This window comes from Dendroctonus ponderosae, unplaced genomic scaffold (assembly GCF_020466585.1).
Source record: "Dendroctonus ponderosae isolate FM_Combo_2020 unplaced genomic scaffold, Dpon_F_20191213v2 Dpon_F_20191213_3, whole genome shotgun sequence".
In the NCBI taxonomy this organism is placed as follows: Eukaryota; Metazoa; Arthropoda; class Insecta; order Coleoptera; family Curculionidae; genus Dendroctonus; species Dendroctonus ponderosae.
Window position 1 is genome coordinate 17,530,258 of NW_026018508.1, and position 22,972 is coordinate 17,553,229.

Consider the following 22,972-nt stretch of genomic DNA (forward strand, 5'->3'; position numbering starts at 1 on the left):
CCCTCTACAGGGTGAATAAGATCAACTTACTTTGGCGGGATTATTAAGAACCCCAGTGTTGTAACCGTGCTGAAAGGATGAGCCCAAAGCTGAGGCCGCAATGGCAAATGCCAATCTTCCATTGAAGCCCTAGAAAACGGAAAAGTCATCGTAAATCTTTTGTAAAGGCACCTGAATGCCACACCAACAATGATGCACCATATAGTGAACATTCCAAGAAATAATCATTAGTAAGAATCCCGTTTCGTGAGGTAAAATTCCTCGGCTTTATGTGGGAGTTCTTGACCTATCTTAAGGGGAAAAATCACCAACTTTGACTAATCGTTCTGAGATTTTTTCCTAGCCGGAGCCGTTGGGTTTGTATAAATAAGCGTTGGAATGTAATTAAGCTGATTTGGAGAAAGTTAATGACTCCACTGATACGTGCAATAAAACATCAAAACAACGAAATGTGGACTTTAGCAGTTTTCCCACTACAGAATAGGCGATATGGGACAATAAACGATTAAGACACGCAAGATTTACGACCCAACCTGATAAGAACCTCTGACGCAACTTATTTAAAAAATGCATATTTTATTGTCGGTTTTTCAGACGAACTTTGAATGGTATGGCCGAGAGTTTCACCTCTATTAACCCAAAATAATGTAGGTAGAAACAGTTGGCATATTTCCTGCTCGAAGCCCACCATCCAATCGGTTGCGATAAAAACGCATTTACAATTGCATCGAAGGTGGGCGTTTTTCTGGTGGGTGTTCCAAAACAACCCACATCGAAAATTACTCTTCATAATGCGCCACTGTATAATATCTCTACTGGTAACCAGTATTCATTCCATCCCGCATGTGTTTCAACCAAGTATTTCTAATAAATATTTAATGAATTAGTTGGTGTAAGTAATTCAAGTCCAAGGTTCAACAACTCGCTTGCAATGTTGCATAATAATAATATTGTTTTCAAGGAACAGTTTGGCATTGACACAATTTTTTCTGTTTTTTAGTAGGTAGTCGATGTATTAATTCAAGACCATCGTCGTTTTTTCGGGGTTTATATGTTTTATTCAATTTTATTGTTTTTTATTCAAATCTTTAAACAACTTGTCCAAATTGCAACCACCATTACGGATCAAACGGGATTTTTAGCCATTTCTCTTGAGTTTTTGGTTATACTTTTTCAATCACTTCATTGGAGATTGTTAAATCTCATTTTTTGCTATAAAATATAATGACATTTATAGCGTGTATTGACCATAAAAGAATAATTTTTTTTAGAAAATAGATGATAACTTCAGTAAAAACGCTTGGAACGACTGAGGTGAATTAATTGAATTAGTTTACAAATTTAAACTACCTGCTTTACTGTATTTTATGTTTACTTTTTTATTTGGTACCTTTTCCAATGAGAAATCTCGTATTTAAGTGCCTATAATGAACGGTTTTGAAACAAGAAGTGTGTACGTTCTTCAGCGCTAAAATCTATGAACTTTTGATCTAAATTTATATTTTTTTAAAAGGAGAATTCAACAAAGTTACGCGGTTCAACTGTCATTAAAATGTAGGCAGAATTTGCAAAAACCCTTTTTTTCTATCTTTAAATAATGATGCATTTTTCGCTTTTAAATGACTACGGAAATTTAAGCTTGATGATGAGTTTACTTAAGCCCGTTCCGCAAAGGTGGCGAGCATTAAAAAAATATGAAATTTTGGAAATCAACTTTAAAAGTGCGGATGCAGTTAAACCTGCCAGACTGTAGTTAAGAAAGACAAAATAAAATGAAATAAATTGAACAAAAATTTAGGTAGAAATAAAGAGCAAAAAATTAAAAAACTATCTAAATACTCAATCAATAAAGAAAAATCCTGACTGCGTGTAATTGTTATTATATTCTTATCTTGCCTGGGCCTTAGTCAAAGCGTGAAGTAAAACTTATGAATATCGTTTATTTTATTACATTTCGGCGAGACAACAGCGCCATCATCAGATTTAAAATTTACACAAACTCATAATTGGTAAACATTACGTTCTTTTAGGTCTTTGCCTTCTTGAAACCTTAAATTTGTCAAAGGTGGATTTATCGACTTCAAAAATATTTTTATGGGCAAACGCCCTGTACAAAAAAAATGCTTAATTGGCGAAATTTGTGCAGTTAGGCATACTAATTAAAGCGTTTTAGCGCTATTTTCAATTAGACATCAAAGCATTTTGTCAATTAAATGGTAAATAATTTATATTTCTTTCATCGTGAACGCTTTGTATAATACAGGGACAATACAGAGGTTTTAAGTAAAATTGTATTTTTTTGCCATTTTTTCTTGTTTAAAATTGAGCAAAGCATCCTTCTAATGTTTGCACAAAATTTTAAAAACTTTTGCGCCATAAAACAATTGCAAATTGGAAAAATTTCTGAAATAATTGAAAAATACGATTTTTGTCAGTATATTTTAAAGGAATATTTAAAAATCAATGCCACTTTATCGGGAACGCATTTTCCGTCTTCCGAATAATATTCACTCGCGCCGTAAATGTTGTGTTTTTAAGAAGCTTGTTTTTGGATCCTCAGATTTAATATAAAATTAATAATAAAATATAAAAATAAACCATATAAAATTGCTTCCGTTTGCAAAAATATCAATTTTTTAAAAGAAAAATGATTTCAAATGTTTCTCAAATTTGGAAAACGACAAGCACTTAAAAATTATAAAAAAATAAACACTAAACTAGTTTATTTCGTTCATTCAAGCCATGGTACCAAAAATTAAGTGAATACTCAAGGAAAAGTATCGGGGAGTAAAACGTGGAATTAAAAACTGAAAAAATATACAGGGTGTTGCAATGAACATCGACACTGTATTTTACTTACAAATGTAATATAAAACATCCCTTTTACAAAATACGCGCCCTCCATGCAAATCAGCATGTATAGGTATGTTCAATTGAAGTATTTTTTACTAGTAAGTTTTCCAAAAGTAACACAGTTCTAAACAAATTCCTCAAATCCTCCACATTGAAGCTTGTTTTTGGTAATACGTACGGTCTCATGTAGCGCTATGGATATTAATTAGCGTCATGTACCTAAATGCTATGTTAACAAACCATTAATAAGCAAATTCCCTAGGCATATGGCATTATCGACGAGTTTTATGATAAACTATTCAATTAGCTAATCTGGGGAGTCGATATTATTTAGCAACAACGCGTCCTCTCATTATTCGCGATTTTTTTTGTGTTTTGTTGCATTTTTTCCGATATTTTTTCCAGTCGGTATATTTGGCCAACAAAGCCATTATATGTTAAGTATTATTTAATTGGTTGATGCAATTTTATTGCAACAATAGTCAATGCCAGCCGGAATAATTTTGCAATTGTTCCGACAGTGAAACACAAAACCAATGGTTGAGAGGTTTAGTAGTAGTATTTTCCTTGACGATGCGGAAGGATTTAAGGCCAATTTATCAATTTCTACGAACTCAATGTTTGAGATTGTTTTAGTTAATTTATTTTTGATCGTACACCGTCAATGTTTCCACCAATATACATGATTCTGGGGAAAATATCCGCACGAGCGTGTCAAGTGGCTTATTATTGTCAGTATATAACAATTATTGTCACCGTTCATTTTTTCAGCAATTTTCTTGCGTGCGAGTCTTTAACTGGGAATAAATTTGATGATAGCGCTGTTGTCTCGCCGAAACGTAGCGAAATAAACGATATACAAAAAAATTATTTCACACTGTGACTGGAGCCCAGGAAAGAAACTAATAACTGGGAATAAATTCACTAAATCACAGACAGGGTTTTGTTTGAAAATACCCTCGGATTGATCGCCCAGAGTTTTAAAAACTTCCCAACTTTTTGAAGTAAAAAAAAGCTAAACCGCCTGTTCCTTTAATGCTCTTTTAGACGACAAAAAACAAATCGGTCTTACATCAAAAAATATTATTTTAGAACACAACTCCAAAAAAACCCTGTCTGATTTACTGAGTTTACTTCATGAAGAAAAACCTTTTTTATGTGTAGTCAAGCTTCTTGTTCTCACTTATGCTTGCTGGTACAATATGCTTTCAAAACGGTGTCAAAAAAATCCTGCTGGTTAACTGTATAAGGAATGTAACCAAATGGGTGTTTGCAGAAGCAATTAGCTGGCATCTAATTAAATTAGCTGCGTTAATTCTGTTAGCACGCAATTGGAAAACTTGTTTTACTTTCGAAGACATTTCAGAGCTTTTTAACGTTTGAAAACTCGGGGAAATTTTTGCTTCTAAGAGCAACACACGAAAACCGATGGCTTTTACGTAATGGAGCAATTATTGAAGACACACCCCCTTCAAGTGATATTTTCATCAGTAGAATGGCTGGTAATGGATAACAGGAAGTGTAAGTTCGATGTCAAGGCTGACTAACCAAGAATAAACTTGTTGTTTTCTATTGCAATTACGTAAAAATAAATGCTGTTGTTTTTTACAGGTAAATTATAGAAGAAAAAAATATTATCTAATTGCAATGATAGCATGGATTTGTGGGTAGATGTTGTCCATTTCTGAGCCTAACAACAACAGAAAAATAGAAAAGGCATAGGCGACGGTTTAAAAAATAACTGTATTCGGATGCACTGAACTTTAGCCAATTAAGAATCAACAATGCACAAATAGAAGGATTTTTTTATTTGTAACTAAAAAGTTCGGAAAAAAAATTAACCGGAAAACTTAGGAAATCCCAATAAGTACCTACATATTTTCCAGCTAAGTAAGCATTTTGACTTTTGGATCAGATGAGAGGAAAGTTTTAAAGGAATTCAACACAAAATTTTCGTCGAGCATCTGAAAAGACAATTTTTTCTATCTGGCTGAAAGTATTGATAAAATCAAAACAGCTAATTGTTCTTAAATCTAAGGACGAAATTAAAAGAAACGAACTAGAAGGCGAAAAAAAGCAAACTGAATAAAAATCAGGCATTGGTAAAATTAAGCAACCCAGACTTACTGGCTTGAAACTGACGAGTTTTTCAGTCTTTTCACGAAAAACTCACGCATTTCATTACGGAATTCAAATGCGCCATTGAGGTCCAGAACGATTTCAAACAATGTTATTCTGATTGATAAATTACGAAATAGTCGATCTAATTACCTGTTCAATTAATTTCCTATAAAATTGTTATTATTTTTCAATATAAAAAATCCGAAATGTGATTTTCGCGAGTAAAGAAACAATTTTTGATTCAAATGTTTAATATGTATTTTGAATAACACGTCTCGTGCTGATGCACAACATTGATGCTACAGCGGTGCAATTATTAAAAATATGAATGACAACATTGAAAAAAATTCCATGGAAAAGTGCACATTTGAAGAACAAAAAAGGGAGAACAAATATTTTGCCATTTAAAAAATGTCCACAAGTAAACTGACAATAAAACACAAGTAAAGTGAAAAATRGTTGCGCGGATAAAACGTTTGTCAAAATTAAAAAAATACCATTCATAAACAACGCGAGAAATCCTTGCAATGTAAAAATGTATTGTAAAAACGGATATAATAAAGAAAACTCCTTCAGATGTTTAAGAAAAAATTACGAAAGTTCAAAATTCCATAACACTGACGAACACTAAACTGTAATGAAAATGAAAAATATGAAAGGAAAAAAGAAGTCATCGAACTATTAATATACTTATAGAAACCATTAGTTACTTTATTTGGCGATTTTACACTTTTGAGTAAACCCGATCGCATGTAGCTGTTTCATATTAAGCGAACGTGTATTTAAATAACGCATTTAATTTCCTATATAAAACTTAATTAGGTTGAAAAATCAAAGTTAAAAACATTGAAATTTTCCACGTTTTAAAAAGTTTATGGTTGTAAATTGAATGAGGACACATTTTATTATATACGGCAAATCATAGATCAATCAACTTATTGATAAGGGATCAATAACCAGAAAGCCATTTATCTAATCACTAGGTGAGTTTTAAGATATTACGTAGAGATGGAAATTCTGGATAACAATTCGCCGTATTCAGAGACGATTGATTAACTACCGCTCAAAGCCACATAAAAGGTCAAAAAAATTATATTGTGTCTGCAAACATGTAGGTTAAATACAAAATTTTAAAATTTTATATAATTTTGACTTAAAATAAAAAGAATCATAAAAATATTAAATTAATTCAGATTAAAAAATAGCGGACGCTTTAAATTTAATCAGATGTAACGAGCGTAAAGTTTGATTAAAATTCCGGAAACCCGATTGATTAAGGGTAAACGTTTGCCGAATGTTTGGTATTGAAATTTTTCAAGAGAGAATGCAAATTTCAATGTTTTTGCCTTGTAAAATCAAGCTGCCACCTTAAGTGAAACATACGTTGATTTTTCAAGCCGAGACCTTCGCGCCCATTTTTTTCTAATCCATTCATCCTTGCATAGAAAATGTGCAACTTACATCTGACAAATTTCCTTTGGTTGAAACACTTTCCACGTCTTTGTCTTTCAGCCCATTGGCCTGAATGGTGATTTTCCCATCCAATAGCCCGTTGTCGACGATTTCCGTTTTATCGCCACCTTTCCCCATTTTTTATGCCGAAACCGATTACCAAATCGAACACGACTGCAATTATGACATAAAATTCACGGTCGTTCTTCGCGAATGCAGGTACTACTTTTAGACCAAAATAAACAAACGACTTTCTCTCGAAATAACTTTATATGGTACGCACGCACACTGAACTTCACTTGCAACTCGACTGAGCTTTCTACCTTTGCTTTGGTTCTTCGACTGTTCAGCTGTTCATTCAAATTTGTTGCTCGTACTTTTCACTTTATATGCGAGCGAACGCTTTTCATTGGTCGGTTTTTGGGGGATTGCGCACACACCTATCGCAAAGCGCTATCAGTACCTACTTGATAGTGCGGCGGAGCTTTGGAGCTTTCGGTCGTACCGATGGGTAGAGAGGTCACGTCGACGTTGTGGGGATTTAAATGCAACTGCATGTTTGGAGGTGTGAACTTGATTTTTTTTTCTACTACTTGCGGGATGATTAGCTGATATAAAAGGTCCAGCACATATTCTTTAAAGAACTAGTTAACTGAAAAAACAGCGCTCTTATTTGGAAAAGTAGCGGTTTAAACAAACGGTCTGCGTCTGCACTTGATAAATATTCAAAGAGCCTCTTTCAGTTGTTGATGAAAAAGTTGAAACTAGTGAGTTTTACAGCGATAAACGAGTCTTTTGACGCTTTTGGCAGAGGAAAGTTATTGAAATCTTCCACCGGACTAAATGCCATGGCATTTATCAACTATTGAAATTTCTGCTATTAATTCGGAAATTTGCTAATTCCGAAACCAGTTTTTGTTTGTTGTGCATACAACCAGTTTTCGTATCAAAACAAGCGTGTTTCGGTTACGAAATGCTCGACTAATTTATGCTGTCACGATTATAAAGCGGTTTTTTTGTTTTTTTCCCATTGAAATCGGCTCTTATTACCTTGAGCTTGCAAGGGTTCGGCTCGGAACTCGGAACAAGGAAATCGTCAAACTAGACCGGTTTTGTGCATCCAAATATAAACCGAAATAAAACTATTTCTGAATGAACCGCCCATGGATTTTCCATAAATTTCCGATAACATGTTTCAGCGATTTACGCAATTTGATCACACTCATCGTTACACAGTGATTCATAGGATGCGTTTCTAAACTTTCCCGTTACTTTAAAGTTTACTGACTGGCAGAATGCTCAAACTTGAATAGTCAAAAGTGTTTGGAAATATTGCTAATAAATCAAACCAAATGAAAATATATAAAAAATGAAAACAGCTAAAGTCTCTTGGTTGCGAAAGGACAGCGTACAATAAATGTAAAATTCCTAAAAATCGGTTAAAACAACCTGGACAAAAGAAACCAAATACACAAAGAACCATATTGAAACAGCACGTACAATTCCCCTTCCATAAAATGCATCAAACGCTCAAAAGGAGTCAAAAATGAGCAAAAGTAACAGAAAAAGAAACAAGCTGCTCCCGGTTAAAGAGCTTAGACGGATTATTCTTCCGTTTCTTGAAGAAAAAACTTTGCGAATGTACTACAAAACCACTTTTTTGACTGGAAGGATATGGCGTTAAAAATCTAGAAAATTCCTGGAAATATTGAACAAACTTAACAAAATTTAAGAACGCAAAAACCGTTTGCTCTGAAAATACAAAAGTAAATTAGTCTTGGAAAATATACTGCAAATAGATGAACATGCTCCAAACTAAATATTATTCGTGTGAATTATTGATCTTTCATTACCTAAATATTTTTGGCTCGATAGAAGACGGGATTTGTTATTTCAACTGCAAAAATTATTCCTCGACTTACTAAACGTTTGAAAGCGTACGTGCACTATCGAAGTCAGTGGGAATAATCTTGAGTAAATATGTGTTTTCCTGCAGTCATTTAAAGCCTTTATCAGTTGGTCAACATCCGAATGTAGAATTCCCACTGATGGGGCTCAAAGTTGTAGAAATGTAATCGATTTTCAAAAATGCTTTTGTAAAATGTTGGAAAAAAATCACTCCCGGGACCGGTGTGAAAATGAGTGAAAACAAAACGGTCTTTAAACAATGGAAGCGTTTACTTTTAAACCACTAACTACTCACCTCATTCCATCGCTTTGTTCCGCCCATAGCAACTAAATTTTTCCCAACTCCTATCACTAATTTCAGTACACGAACCAAAAAATATTAAAAAGAGATTTTTCCCTCGTTTAAAATTATCGGTCCTTCCGGCCTGGTCATTCAAACGCATTTAACCCAATCGCCAACTGATGATAGACCATAAGTGAGCACATTCCTCATAGTTGATAATTAAATAATTCTCTTTCGGTAAGGCTCTAATAAACACTTTGGTCAACACCGCGATCTCACGGCACAGAATGGCACACTGTGGCTAAAGTTGGCGACCACTTGTGGGTCAATTATTGCCAATTTGAGCCCAATTATCCTCAAGTATTTATTATATTTAAGGGGAATGTGATACGAGCGTCAAGTCCTGTGCATAGGCAAAAAATTATTTGTAAACATAATTTGCACCTAACCGACTACTGAGCGCTTAGCAGCTGCTAAAAGACGGGGGATTTTAATCAGAAAAACTAATTACCAGAAAATCTACTCGAACATCCTTGATGTTGCATTTGGATCTATACAGGCTGTCCTGAAAAATATTGAAAGGCTTTCCAGTGCAAAATAAAAGTTTAGTGCATTCAGACGCAGCCAAAAATCGGTTTTTATTCAACAACTTCCAAAGTAGTTGGCATAATTTGATAAATTGTTATTATGGTGCTAGTTAAGGCCCTTTAAATTAGTGTCTGAAACTCTTTTAGCAGCTTGAGTTCGCCATGGACCGACCAGACAAGTTAATGCTCATATTTTTAACACCCTGTATGATAAAGACACAAGAAACAATTTTTCGATAGCTTGAAGCTCAAACTACAAAAAAGGTTCTCTTGTTTCGCATCAACGTCAACGACAAAATGAACCATTTTCCACAAAATATCGATTATTTAAATCAATATAAATATTTTTTAAAGATTGCAAGTTGCAACGGTGGAAGTGATGTTGTTTCTAATATTCTCAATTATTCTCTAAAATGATATACATATGTTTGTATGCTGCAAAAATAAGCTTTCAGGATTATAAAAGTAACTTTTTTTAATTTAGACGACTAAATTAACGTTTTATATGAACATAAAATGTAAGGGTGGAACCCTTACAAAGCTTCGAGCGACGCACTGCTTGAAGAAAAGAGTTTTGATTCAAAGAACAAATTCGGAGAAAATTAAATAGACCAGATGAAGAAACAAATAAAGAAAGAAGAAAAATACAAAATGTACACGTTAAACATTGAATAATTGGTGGGAATCAATTTTTTCAAATGTGACAATTTTCATAGCTTAAGCTTACTGGGCGAAATTAATTGACTGAAAGCCCGAAAACGCAGTTTAGGGCAACATTTTGGGACAAATTCAACATAAAATAAGTCCCATATTAATTGGAGGCTTTCCGAAAAAAAAACATTTTTTTTGCAAAAACCACCCATCGACATAGTACCTACTCGTTTTCCGCTGAAATCATCCCAGAAAACCAAATATAACATGAAAATTTCGATCCCTTCAATTGTTTGCAATAGAATTAAATTGTACAAAAAATCTAAGAAATTGAAAATCGCGGGTCACAAACCTGSGAATTTTATTTCTAAATATTTTTCAAAYCGGAAAGAAATTAAGAAAAAAACGGCAAACAGTTTACTTCTGTAAATTAGATTAGAGGCAATTTTRRGGATTTTTTCCAAAAAAAAAATAAATGATGTAATTTAATCACATTGACGAATTTTCTAATTAAACGCCAATTTCTACAAAATTTTACTGCCCAATTTTAAAGTTCTTTAATCTGAAGACAATGACAACGGTATTATTAAACTTCCTCGAAATATATGGTTTTGCTACTCAAACTTCCTATTTTCACATTTTCACATGCTACTCGTTCTCCGCTAGAATCGTTCCAAAAAGCCGAAAATGGAAGAATGTTTTTCGCGAATTTTAAAAAAGTAAAAAATAATAAAGTCAAAAAATTTGTACAATATGTCTTGTGTGAAATTATCAACTGATAAAAGTGAAAACGATATTTAACATAATTAGCAAATTAAACCAACTGATTTAAAAGTTATTTAATCAAAACCGATTATTATTTTAAATACACTTTTCGCTTGCATAAAAGCAAAAAAAAAATTAATTCAATGAAAGTTGTTAGCTACTTTTTATCTCTTATTTGACAAATTATTAGTTTTCACTTTAAAATTTAGTTGGAAAAGACTCGTTCGTTCAAGTTGCATTTCGCAAAATGTCCAATCATTTGCCAATGCAAATGTAGATTTTAAACTGGTAAAAATGCTCAAACCTTTTCACAAATAAACGTATGACCTAAGATTTATAAATATAATGCAAAGCGCCAACAACAGCAACTTTTTATCGCATAATTTATGGATGCCAGTTAATTTACAACATCTCTTAAAGGCAAAAAAATGGCTTTATTATAGCGAAAAAAACGCATATACTAATAACTATGACTACATTGTTACATAAAATTAATGAAAGTATTTGGAAAGCCAAAGATATACAGAGTATAAGTGTACTTATGGCCTTTGAATGGAAAATGTCTTCGAAAAGTGAAACCCGCAGCGTGATGTTCGACACGTAGGTACCAACTTCTGGTCGATGTAATTCGTTTAGATGCATTTTATTAAAACCCGTTTTTTCACTCGAAGAAAAAACTGAGTAAACAATCAATATCCTCTGTTGGGTTTTTAGCCGTTTTGTTTTTTCAGGCAATGTGGAAGTACGCTTGACCTGAATCTCGGGCATTTGCCGACAACATTGCCAATGAAAGCTGCTATTTGATGCTTCAATTAAACTGGACCATTTTTTAAGAATGTAATGAAAATTCTTATTGCCGGTGTTAAAACGTGCGTCTAGACAAGATAAGTGCTTCTAATCGTTTTACAGGATAGATAAGAAGTTTGGATCACAGGATCGCAAATGATGCTGACGTTTTGCAAGGATTAATTATTAATGTGCGGTTATTTTCAAGCAGTTTTTCATGATTAAAGGCAAATCAAGAGCAAAAGCACCGTTACAACATTTAAAATCTCCGTTCAGCCGCTCTTGGTGATGCATGAATTGATTGAACTGAAAGCAAAAATATGTGCATTTTAAACGGTCTTTGGTGATTCATTGTAAATAATAGCGACCCTTTTATTGTTCGCCTTCACCCTTCAGGGTTTATGGAAGATCTTAATGGTCCACATGCCGTTTCACACGTAGTCGATTTCTTTCTTAACAGATCCTCTAGGAAATAACGTTTTTCTACGCATATATTCAGTGATGAAGGAAAACCGATTTAGAAACTAGACAATAATCAGCGTTCATTTGAGGATCAAAACAAATTCATTGCGGGCGAAGGAAACGAGCAATTTCGGCCAATGAAGATCGCCTCAAATTACAAACGCGTGGGAAGAACCAGAAGAGTGCCACTTGAAATAAATCCCATTAATGTCCCTCCTGTAGAATTTATACATTGTTGGTCGCCCAATCAAATGCTTCAAAACACAATTGTTTCAGGAAATATTGGCAGTTTTCACGGAAAGAGCCAACATTTGAAGAAAAACTAGTGGACTTGAGTCTTTTTTCTCCAGGCAAAAGCGAGTAAAACATGCCGCAGCTTTTTCATAATACCTCAAAATACGTTTGAGATAAAACACCGATTCAGAGGATCGTGGATGAAAGAAATAATGGCAGGTTTCACACAGATAGCGAAATTTGAATATCGCACATTTAGGGCCAAGATTGAGCCAACATATCAAGCTTTTCGCCACATTTTTGGTCAAATTTCAGAAACAGGTTGAGTTGGAGCGCTCATTTATACACCACTGGATACATTTTTTCTAATTGCAAAATCGACCCAGAGTATCTCAGAAAACATTTGAGCCTTAGAGCCCGTTTTCTTACCATTGGTTAGAGAATAAATAAGAAATGCGATTAAGTACGAGGAACTTGCATGAAGAAATACCATTCTTCCATTTCTTCGCTTCGCCAGGGAAAAACTAGAAGAGTTCCAACGAGCAACACTTGATATAGACTCAATTAAGTCCTTGATATCGTTGATTGCTCAATCAAATGCCTCAAATCTCAATTGGTTTCAAGAAAAACCAGGACAATGTTTGAATTACAATCAACCTGTTTTCTATCTAACCATCGCAATTTCGAAATTCGATGAAATCCATCAATTTTGCCAGTGATTGATTGATTTCTTCGGACACAAGATTTCCGATACGATTGGGACTTGTTTGGATTATTTTGCAAGATCTCTATTTTACATTGTCGCCAATCATGGGTGCCTCAGGCCTTGCCTACGAATCATTTAAACAAATAAACATGTTCAAAGATTGAGCGCATTATGCTGACTAATAAAATAATTGTAATAATATAATGCTCATAAGAAAAATCGAAGTAAGATTGAGCTCTTTTTCCGCAAGAATTGTGAAATTAATGTATCATAGAAGATCAATCTAAGTGATAATTGATATTTAATTGACATTTAAGTGAGATTTGGTTCTTCAATTTCGATGATTTCTTCGTTATTTTCTAAATGTTTACAACATGTTTTGAACATTTACAAATCTAACTAATCTGATTAAAGCGTTATTTTGTGTAATTCTTTTTCGGTTAGTGCGTGTTTTTGCAAAAAAATAGTGAGTCAGATACATTTTCTATACGGTGGCAAATGAAACAATTCGAAATCGGTGTTCGGAAGATCCACATGCTCTCACTTGGACAAAAAAAATATTTTTTGAGACCGCCCTKTAAATAGAAAAGATGACAGAACAATTCGAAAACCGTTCTAATTTATTTGGTTCACCTACAAAATTTGGACGTTGAGATCCCAAAACCTTGTTTTGGTCTAACTAGGAACACACCAAACTTTCCGAAATTTAGCAGTTTTTTATTTGCCGACCTGTATAAAATTTATCTGCGGTGCAAAATTTTTGACTACCAAAAAATCAGTGAGGCTCAATGATGCTTCAAACAGAAACCAAATCGTTCTAAGCAATCAGAATCTATCCCGTTCCAAAGTTAGAGGAAATTTGGGTCTGTAATGTAYATTTTGTTAAGAAATTTATTTAACTGYTTGTTGCCTTACAATTAAATCAATTAAAGTCCAAAATAAGATTTTTTATTTATCAAAATAAATATGACGCAAAYGAATAAGATCAACGAATAACAATATTTCAACTAGATGGCAGAGATGGCAACTGTAACAGTTTTCCACGGTCTTTAGGTGCGAGCTTCTCAACAAAGTAAAAATCGTGAACAGAAACGYACTTCCAAAAATTGCACGGAAATAAACTAYTACAGGCAAAATTTGGAGCCTTCTAATGCGTGACACACTCAAATCTAGGATTTTCAGAAGAAAACAACGACAACCCAAAAGAACGATCAAGTAGCACGGTGGAAACGAAAGAAACAACCAGATGCAATCAACAGAAGGAAATGTTGCACTTTTCCAGTATTCAATGGCATATTTTCTAATAAAAAATGCTTGCGATTGATTAATTTAATTTGCAAATCGAAAAATTTCGATCTTTTCCTGGCTGGCAAACGAGATTAGACATTTGCAGAATTTATTGCTTAATTTATTTATTGTTTAATATTGGCTACTCTTGAAATTTTTGTATTTCCATTAGAACGCTTTGACCCACCACTATCGGAACTTTAACAACCACAATAATTAGCTGATTATCAGGAACATTTTCAAAAGCTAGTTAGTGCAGTGCAATTAAATACGCAGTCAAGATAGATAAACGAAATAGAAAATCGAAAAGTAATGGATGACTTATTCATATTTTGAGCATTTCCATAATACGAAAACTGTGCATGCTCCTCGGACGCAATTAAATTGTTCTTGCTATAGTTATAGGAAAACTTACCAAATCATTGGCCTTAGAAACGCTATCAGCCGTTGATGTTGTTGATTCGTTACTTTCTTTCGGTTGCTTTTTCTCTAATTCCTTTGTCTGCATGGAAGTTTAAACAGATTGGTAAATTTCTTTCCTCTAAACATTTCTGTCTTCAATTTTTAAGCAATTGAGGAAATTTCCTTAATTTACACCACTACAGCATGCTAATTAATGCTCACCTCAGACTCCATATTTCAATGGCTGCAGGCAGCATGAAGAAAGAAAATAAACTCGTTGCTGAATAGTTCTACAAACATCGTTAATGCAAAATTACGAAATTTCAAAAGCCATTGCAAGTAATTGATGCGCGGTTTTTTTTCTTGCCTAATTTACATTGCTAATAGATTTTGCAATGACGCACACGATATCAACTTTTTGTTAAATCGACCTGATCAGAGAGGAAAAAAATGATAAGTCAACTTGTCGCGCATCATAAATTTCAAAAATTATTCAAAATCAACTAAATTTACTTATTCGCTGTGGTTTGAATTGACAATTTAAACAATAATATTCCGTGTAGTAGTAATTTCAAAGGCCAATAAATATACATTCTTAGATATCTTAATTTAAAAAAATATACTCATTTCATGGTCTATGCAAGTTTTTCTGAAATTCTTTTATGATATCTGAATCTTATTTTCTGGTGGCTTGTCTAGGGATATTTCATATTTACTGGGTTGGAAACGAAGCTGAAACTAAGCGGAATTTTAAGCATAAAAGTGGAGAAGTTTCATTGCAATTTTCTATTAGATTCACTTGATTACACCGCAAAAACTCATGTTTTTTGCGCTTTCAACAAAACGTTGCAACAGATCGTTTTTCGATATTTTCAGGTGTTTCACTGAATTTTCTTTAGCTGTTTTCCATTTTTACCCACGGGGGCGACTTTTAGTAACCATTAGGCGTGTTTAGTAGATTTTTTTTTAATTATGCACCGGCCCGCTAGTGAATTTATTGCAATTTTTCCTTGCTGCTGCTAGAAACCGGTGACTTAAAAACTCGATTAAAGTTGTTAATTTTTATACTCCCCAAACTGGAGTTTTTAAAACCCTTTTGGCTCTTTCAGCTGTTTCCCTTTCTACTAGAAACCCCTTGGACAATTTGCCAGATTTAAGAAAGCTTTTTCCATTGAAAACCCCAACAATTGATTTCCTCCATCTACTTCCATATGGTTGCGTTAATCGCTGCATTAAAACTCCATCTGGAAATTTTTCCATTTTTCAAACATGCTCATAAATATCGCATTTTATTTTAATATTGTCTCAACGATTCTAGCCAAAGCCTACGCTATTTGCTCAGCAAGCATCGCACCGAGATATCGAATGAATAAATGGCCAACTAATCCCTCTAATAAATAACCACTAAGGTTAATTAATTATCCATATTTGCACCTTTATTCGGCTAATTTTTCATTCTTATGTTTGTCGGCTTGGTGAAAGAAAACAGTTGTAAACGTTGTTTGCTTGACCCAGTGAAGGCAATCAATATGGTATTTTAAAATGTATGGGTTACACTTACATGCGGAACTTCTTTTGATAGAACTGCACCGGTTTAAATCGGACAAGAAGAACTGTTTGAGCCACAGAAATCCTGGACACTGCCGGTGAAAATGCGTAGAAATACCCTTGAATCGTCCTCAAAGAGAGTAGATGGGGTGGAAACTCACCAGGGGTGGATTTTCAACTACTGCGTCGCGTGGAAATGTTGTGAAATATTGGAGAAAACTTCGCAACTCAGTTTAACTAAACTTCAATAATGAAAACGAACGCAGAGCTCAGTTAATGGCAAGTGAACTTGTTTAGGGTCTGGGTTGAACAGTTTCCAGGACTGATAAGCAATTCCAGTGGACTTCTGGAATTGCTTCCCGACGTTTCGCAAGATCGAAGAGGTTTTCCATCTGTAGTAAAAAAATGAATCTGACTATAGCCCTAGTCTAGCGGATTTGATGCATTCAAAAAATGATCAATCTTCTTTTCGAGAAAAATTTTAACAATCCTTCCAGGGTCAGAGTGGCGCGAATTCATTTTGTGTTTGGAAAACATCCGAAAGTTATAAAGGAAATCGCACTGAACTTTTGTTCGCCCTATACAATAATATAATAAGAATCATTCGTCAGGAAGGTTTAATTTAGAAATAATTTAATTATTTAAATTGGATTAAGAGCCTTTAGGTCCAAGGCAGTCAAAAAACTTACCTGTGAAAGTTTAATTTTTTTTTCAAGGGTTTTCAAGAAAATCAAATTTCTCGAAATGCTCCAAATACCGTCAATTTGCATGATTGGAAAAATTGTTTAAGTGAAAATCAATCAAAAAACTTACATGTCAAGCTTTTCGGTCGATGTTTTGTTAGAAGATGACGAAATCTTGCATGTTGCATGTAAAATTTTTATTTTTTGTCGAAAAATTCTTAAGGATGCAACGTCGACGTTTTTGAACAAAATCAAATCTTCGCAAATGCCCCAAACATGATAAATTTGCATAATTTGCATGATGTGCATTTGGTGGAGAATCATAAACTTTTTTCAGTTAACCGAGAGAACATTTAAAAAGTTTGAAAGTAAAGTCGCACTCTTTGGCTTATTGAACTGAATTCAAGTAAAAAATAATCAGTTGAGCAACAATCTACAGGGCGTTTGAGTCATAAGTTTTACATTGACGTTGTCAGGAACGACATTTCCATAAGAGTGAACAGCTCCAACAACAAACAAATAATAAACAACCATAGAAACGAGTGGGTGTCATCGCATTGCAATTAATGACGTTTTCTTTTGCGTTTGCGCTTTAATATTAACTAAGAGTTTCAGTGCCTGAATAATTAAGAAATTGTTTGATAAGCAATCTAACCGAGAAAATAGTGCTAAAATTGCGAGAAAGAGTTTTGATAAATTTATTAAAAAAAAATTTCGTAATTTTTTATAGGGATCTAAGTCGGGCGGGCGAGTCCATTGTTTGTCAAATCCCATGTTTGTTAAACAGATACGTCATTGCATGTGACACAAGGCAAATTAGTAACAATAAAATCGACGATGAACAAAGTCATTAAGAAACCGACTAAAGTAGTTTTATCATCAAAACGTGATCGTGTTCTAGATAAAACGATTTTTCAAAATTACATGACACGGTCCTGCCTCTCACGTGACGTCACATTCACGTGGTTTTGTTTGTGAATGTGTCTCGACGCACACACCTCTCATTTGTCGGGAATGTATTAAAATACATTGTTAATAATAGCACAGTCACACATACAGGTCGCTTATCTAAAGCTGTGGAATTTACGACCACGTCGAACGGAATACCAATTTGCTCAATCTTGCGGTGGAAATTAATATAAATGTTTTTAAAAAATCCGGCTTAATTGAGGGCTGGACTATGGTCAGCTTATTCACTCTGTTCTATGCAATAGACAGCGATAGAGCCAGGAGGGTTCAGTGCAACATAGAGATAATTTGCAACAGTCACTTGGTGATTGATTCTAAAGGCAGGACCGAACGGAGCTCGGCGATTGGCTGCCAGTATGGGTGTGACCGACATGGGGTGACGTCACGGATCTAGGCGAACGGACAGGTTATGCAATTGAAAAAGCTTATTTTAGTTGACAAAATAATTAAATCGGCCTTAACATTGAACGTTCCTTTTCGATGATCGGGCAGTTTGGGTTTTTTTGCACTGGTTCTAATCTTGCTGCTGTGAATAAAGTCAATTTCCTCAAAACATGTCAACCCGCCCACTCAAAGGAGCTGGAAGATCTAATTTCGGCATACGACGAGTGCTAGGAAAAAAACGTGCTGATTGCATAATATGAGATAAACAGCCAGTTAATCCTTTCAACACACCAATCAAGGCTTTTTAATGCAGTTAGAGAGTTGTTGCTTAAAACATGAATATTACTTATTTGCTTATTAGTTAGTAATTTCTAACCGCAATTTTTCGTAGCGAATTAAACATGTTGGCTGATGAAAGACTTTCTTATCCCGAATAAATAACACTAACAATATACGGGGTGTGCCATTTGAAAAAGTCAGATTTTTGTTCGTGAAAATACGCTGATATGGACGGTGATTACAACCACCCTGTAGTTTCAAAGACAAATATTTTGCAAACCAAGTACTAATATAGCAATAGATATTTCTTCTGCCCAATTTCAAAATTTTGTGTCAAAGCAACGGGAAAATTTTGGATTTCTAAACGACATGAAAGTGCGAATTTTCACTGTTTAAACCGAATAACTAAAAAACTGTTGAATTAATTAACAAATTAAATAGGCTAAAAATGCAAGAGGCGAGAAAGTTTCTAAATCGATGTAAGAATTCAATCGATATATCGAGTTAAATAGTGAACGACCGACTTTGGAGCAGTTAAAGGAACGCAAATCTTAAAAAAATAGCACCCTGTACATTCCGACAATCGTTTAACACCGACTCGAAAATTTTCGTAAATACCTCAAAAACTACTTAAGTTAGAACCAAAATGCACAATTGACAACACTTTTAATACCAACTCCCAGTATCTAGGAACAGAAGCTTTTGAGGACAAATGTGTATATCAACGTTTCGACTTATTTTTGTGAGTTCGATCGCACCTTTAATTTTGCCAATTGAAATTTGAATCACATCATGAGAGTTGRTAAAGAAATAAAATCTTCAGAAAGTCTCCCAAAGGGATTTATGAAAATAAATAACTAAAAAGTACTGATCGCAGTTGACGTTATTTAAAAATGAATAATAATTTGAAAAATATTCTGTATATTGAAAAAATCCATGGCACTTTCCCTTAATCGAGATGTAACTTTTAATTCTGCCTTGATGACTACTGAAGCTTGTAAAAAAAATTTTAAAAGATCTTTTTTAATAAACTGTATTAAACAACGAAGTAAGACGCGTAATCAACTATTGCTCAAAAGGTAAATTGGTCAAAAAACTTGCACTGAATTCGCTTGAAGACAAGTTGGCAAAACTAAATGAAGAAGAAACAAGGAACTTTGAAGAAGAAACAAAGAACCCAAGACAAAAGACAATCAATAATGTGTCCAAACACTCTGTTAGTGTACCAAAATTTTATTTTAAAACACTGGCAAAAACACGATCCAGAATTATGAATACAATATTAGTTAGTACCTTGGCCTTCTAAATTTAGTCAGACAATGCAAAGTACAACGGGTACGTTGACGCCGATAACAATGCCGATTGTAAAAACAATGTTATATATTCAGGTGATGACCGAGCAATAAACGTGAAATGCGATTACATAAACGATAGACTGCATTCACCCAGAAACCCATTCAATGCATGTGCCAAAATAGGTAAACTGTGTCAACATCAATCAACAAATTACACATTTAGTAGCGTACAAGTGCAACTAAGAATGTTGACTGACTGAATGCTACAAATCTCTATGTGAATATTTTTTAACAATCTTGGAATAAATTTTGGAAACTAAAAACGCATGCAACGAAGAAAATCAATCATCTATCAAACACATAAATAACAAATAATTAATTACACCTGTTGAAAAACAACATATCATAGTGGAAATAAACGATCGTGCTTTGATTAATTAATCCACAATGGATCAATTTAAGTCAATTGAAGTCTACTGCGTGAATCAAGCAGATTCGAAGAAAACATCTTACCTTTAATTGTTTGCGATCGTGCCAACATCAATTCATAAAGTAATGAGTAAGTTAACTTCATTAACTGCATTCATAAAGGCATCACTAAATTAAAGTGTTTTCGGGTTTTTAACTGTTCAATTATATTATTCTCCTTTCATTCTGATGATAATTTTTCGCCAATTTTATTCAAATGACAGGCTTTTTTCACGCTTTACAACAATGGATTCGACGTCAATTATCAGTACATGCGAATGATTAATTAATAATCAACCTATATGTTTTGCAACAATCACATTTTTCAATGTTAAACCGCATTAACTGATTTTTTCGGATTACTTTAAAATGTATCTACCTATAGTCTGTCCCAAACTATTTGGCAGTGATGTCATTATTTGAGACGCCATATTGAAATTTACACATTTTTCCAAGATTTTCTTTCATATTGCGTGTATGTGAGTAAATTGTAATGATAATTTGGAAAATTCACTGAAACTGCCACCACTCGCCACAAAATAAAATAAAACATTTTAAAATTCTTTCATACTTCAGTAAATTGAAACAATTTTATGAATGAGATGTGTTAGTAAGATCAAGAAGAAACTAACGTGTTGCATATTAGAAATGACCCATGGTGCAAATAACGTTTCCTTATAACGGCACGTGTTTCGGCTCTGGTTTCGGCAGATAACCGCGTAAACACAACAGGTTTCCAAGACAACGAGCGTCTAATGCCCTTGGGATAAGATTCTTTGCGCCATCGACACTCTTTTTAACTTGGATTATTGTACTGAACGAGAAATTGTAGATTTCGTAAAAAATTTCGAAAACGTAGGTAAATTGAGTAAAATTAGACTGACAAAAAAAATGCCCGATAATACAGAACAGTTCTCAAGCTCACCGTTTTCGATATAATCCATATCTTTTGCAAACTTGCACTATGACAGGACCGTACATCGCTTAACATCTCCATTGAAAAATATCTAACCAAGTGAGACAGGAAATAAAAAAGCAGCCCTAAATTTAATAACCATCAATACAATAAAAAATGGCTACCCAGTCAATTTTTCTGCTTGTTATCAATCACAGGCGGGCTTAAAATCACGAACAAGATTAAGGTGTTTTATCAAAAATCAAGTTAGACACACCTTCTATCGGTGTTATTTTGGGCAATTCACGTGAGAACTTGCAAAAAAATACATTTAGATAATGCTGTGTGTACAGACAAAATTGCGCACATAGTAAATTTAGCAGCGACTTACGTAGGAAACGTCCGAAAATACGAAAAATTCACTTTCAGGGCAAGAAAAATTAAATCGCATGGCATTGAAGATAAAAAAAATAATTTGAGCGATCATTTAACACACTGTTTAACTGTTAGGATTTGCCTGAAAACTCCAGCACAGGATTTCACCGTTTTGGAATAGCCAGAAGAGACAATTTCAATGTTGAGCGCAAATTAGATAAATCCCATTCTCTTCAAAACCGTCCCCAAAAACTTAGATTTTTTGTTGCAACTTACCGAAGGAACTTCTCTTCGTGGTCTTGTAGTCAAATTCTCCGATGAATAAATGGGAACATCCAAGTCACTAACACTAGAGGAAATGCTGCCCTCTCTTCCAGGACTTGTGGGCACTTGAAGGAGCCTCATGGCCTGCTGTTCAGCCACCGTTGGACTTTTCAAGTAGTGACTTTCGGCCACAAAACCGACGCCATCGTCATCGTCACGATCCATATCGGCGAAAGGGATCGACATGGAGAACCAAACCTTTTTGGTCTCTTTGAAATTGTCCGTGTCGTAATAGAGCTAGTTGGCACTATGAGGAAAAAGGTTCGACCTCTGAAACAAAAAAGTACCAATTAAAATGCTGAAAAACATCCAAATTTCCTATTGTCTATACAGGCCGATTAACGCTTGATCTGGAGTACTTTCCAATGCACCTACATTGAATTTAAGATACTTGGCACTAACGCAAAGCGTTCTTCTGTGCAATCTTTTGCTTCTAAACTCGACTTTACTTCCGAAAAGTGGCTCATTTTCGGTTAGTTAATCCCATTTATGCGCGTCAGTAAGTTTACAACTATCAAACACTAAGCGCTAATTTCAGGATTAAACAATCTGTAAACGTACTTTTTGAGTAATGCGGTTTAGAGGCAAAACTGCTGCGATTTTTTGGCAACGATTCCGAAAGGCCTTCAATCAGCCAGCAATTTGAAAATAACCGGGATGTTTTAAAATCCAAAAAATACTCGGCATTTTTCAAAGTATGCAAAAAACTTCAAAAGCGTTCAGTTCTTTCAAAGACAGAGGTCACAGATTTCTTGGCCATTGCTTGAAATTGCTGAGTTTTTCGGGCTGTTGGACCGTGGAGAAAAATAATTTTTCCGTCTTTTCGGTCGCCTGAAGCGCAAATTCAATCGCCAAAATTAAATATCACATAAAAGCATTTCCCAACCTTCCCGGGACTGAATAAACAAAAGCACATTTCCGCGTGCATGTTTATTCAATTTGCCAATAAAACTTTAGAGTGCGAGCGCCGAAATGAATATAAAATCAAAAGAAAAGTCCGAATGTTTCAAACATATATTTACCCCAGTCGTTGAATATATAGACGTAAATAAACGCACAAAACACTTTACAAGAGGACAAACACGCGAACAATTACGCAACAGAACAGGAAAGAATACCTGTTGCTCGATATACAGAACTAAGCAGCCGCGAGACACTGTTTTGTGCCCCTCGCCAAAAGCCAAAATGTGGATGCAAAAAAATCGGCGAAAAGTAGCCACCGACTTTTGGTCGAAAAACAACTGAAATGACCTCT

At 34.3% G+C, this 22,972-nt stretch overlaps 1 protein-coding gene across 5 annotated transcripts in view; it reads right to left on the bottom strand.

Moving 5' to 3' along the window:
- Positions 1 to 22,972, bottom strand: part of LOC109539831 (solute carrier family 2, facilitated glucose transporter member 1) — a 27,904-nt gene extending 4,932 nt beyond the window's left edge. The window contains exons 1-4 of one of the 5 annotated variants that reach the window (XM_019907849.2): positions 16,059 to 16,183; positions 14,720 to 14,741; positions 14,511 to 14,597; positions 31 to 129 (exon numbers count right to left, since the gene is read on the bottom strand). In XM_019907849.2, coding sequence (XP_019763408.1) covers positions 31 to 129; positions 14,511 to 14,597; positions 14,720 to 14,731 — 198 coding nt within the window. In that variant the 5' untranslated portion in view covers positions 14,732 to 14,741; positions 16,059 to 16,183. Of the gene's footprint in view, positions 1 to 30; positions 130 to 6,435; positions 6,885 to 8,629; positions 8,915 to 14,510; positions 14,598 to 14,719; positions 14,742 to 16,058; positions 16,184 to 21,669; positions 21,988 to 22,739 lie in introns of those variants that run through there. The other 4 variants (XM_048664797.1, XM_019907847.2, XM_019907851.2 and 1 more) reach the window with 4 other exon arrangements.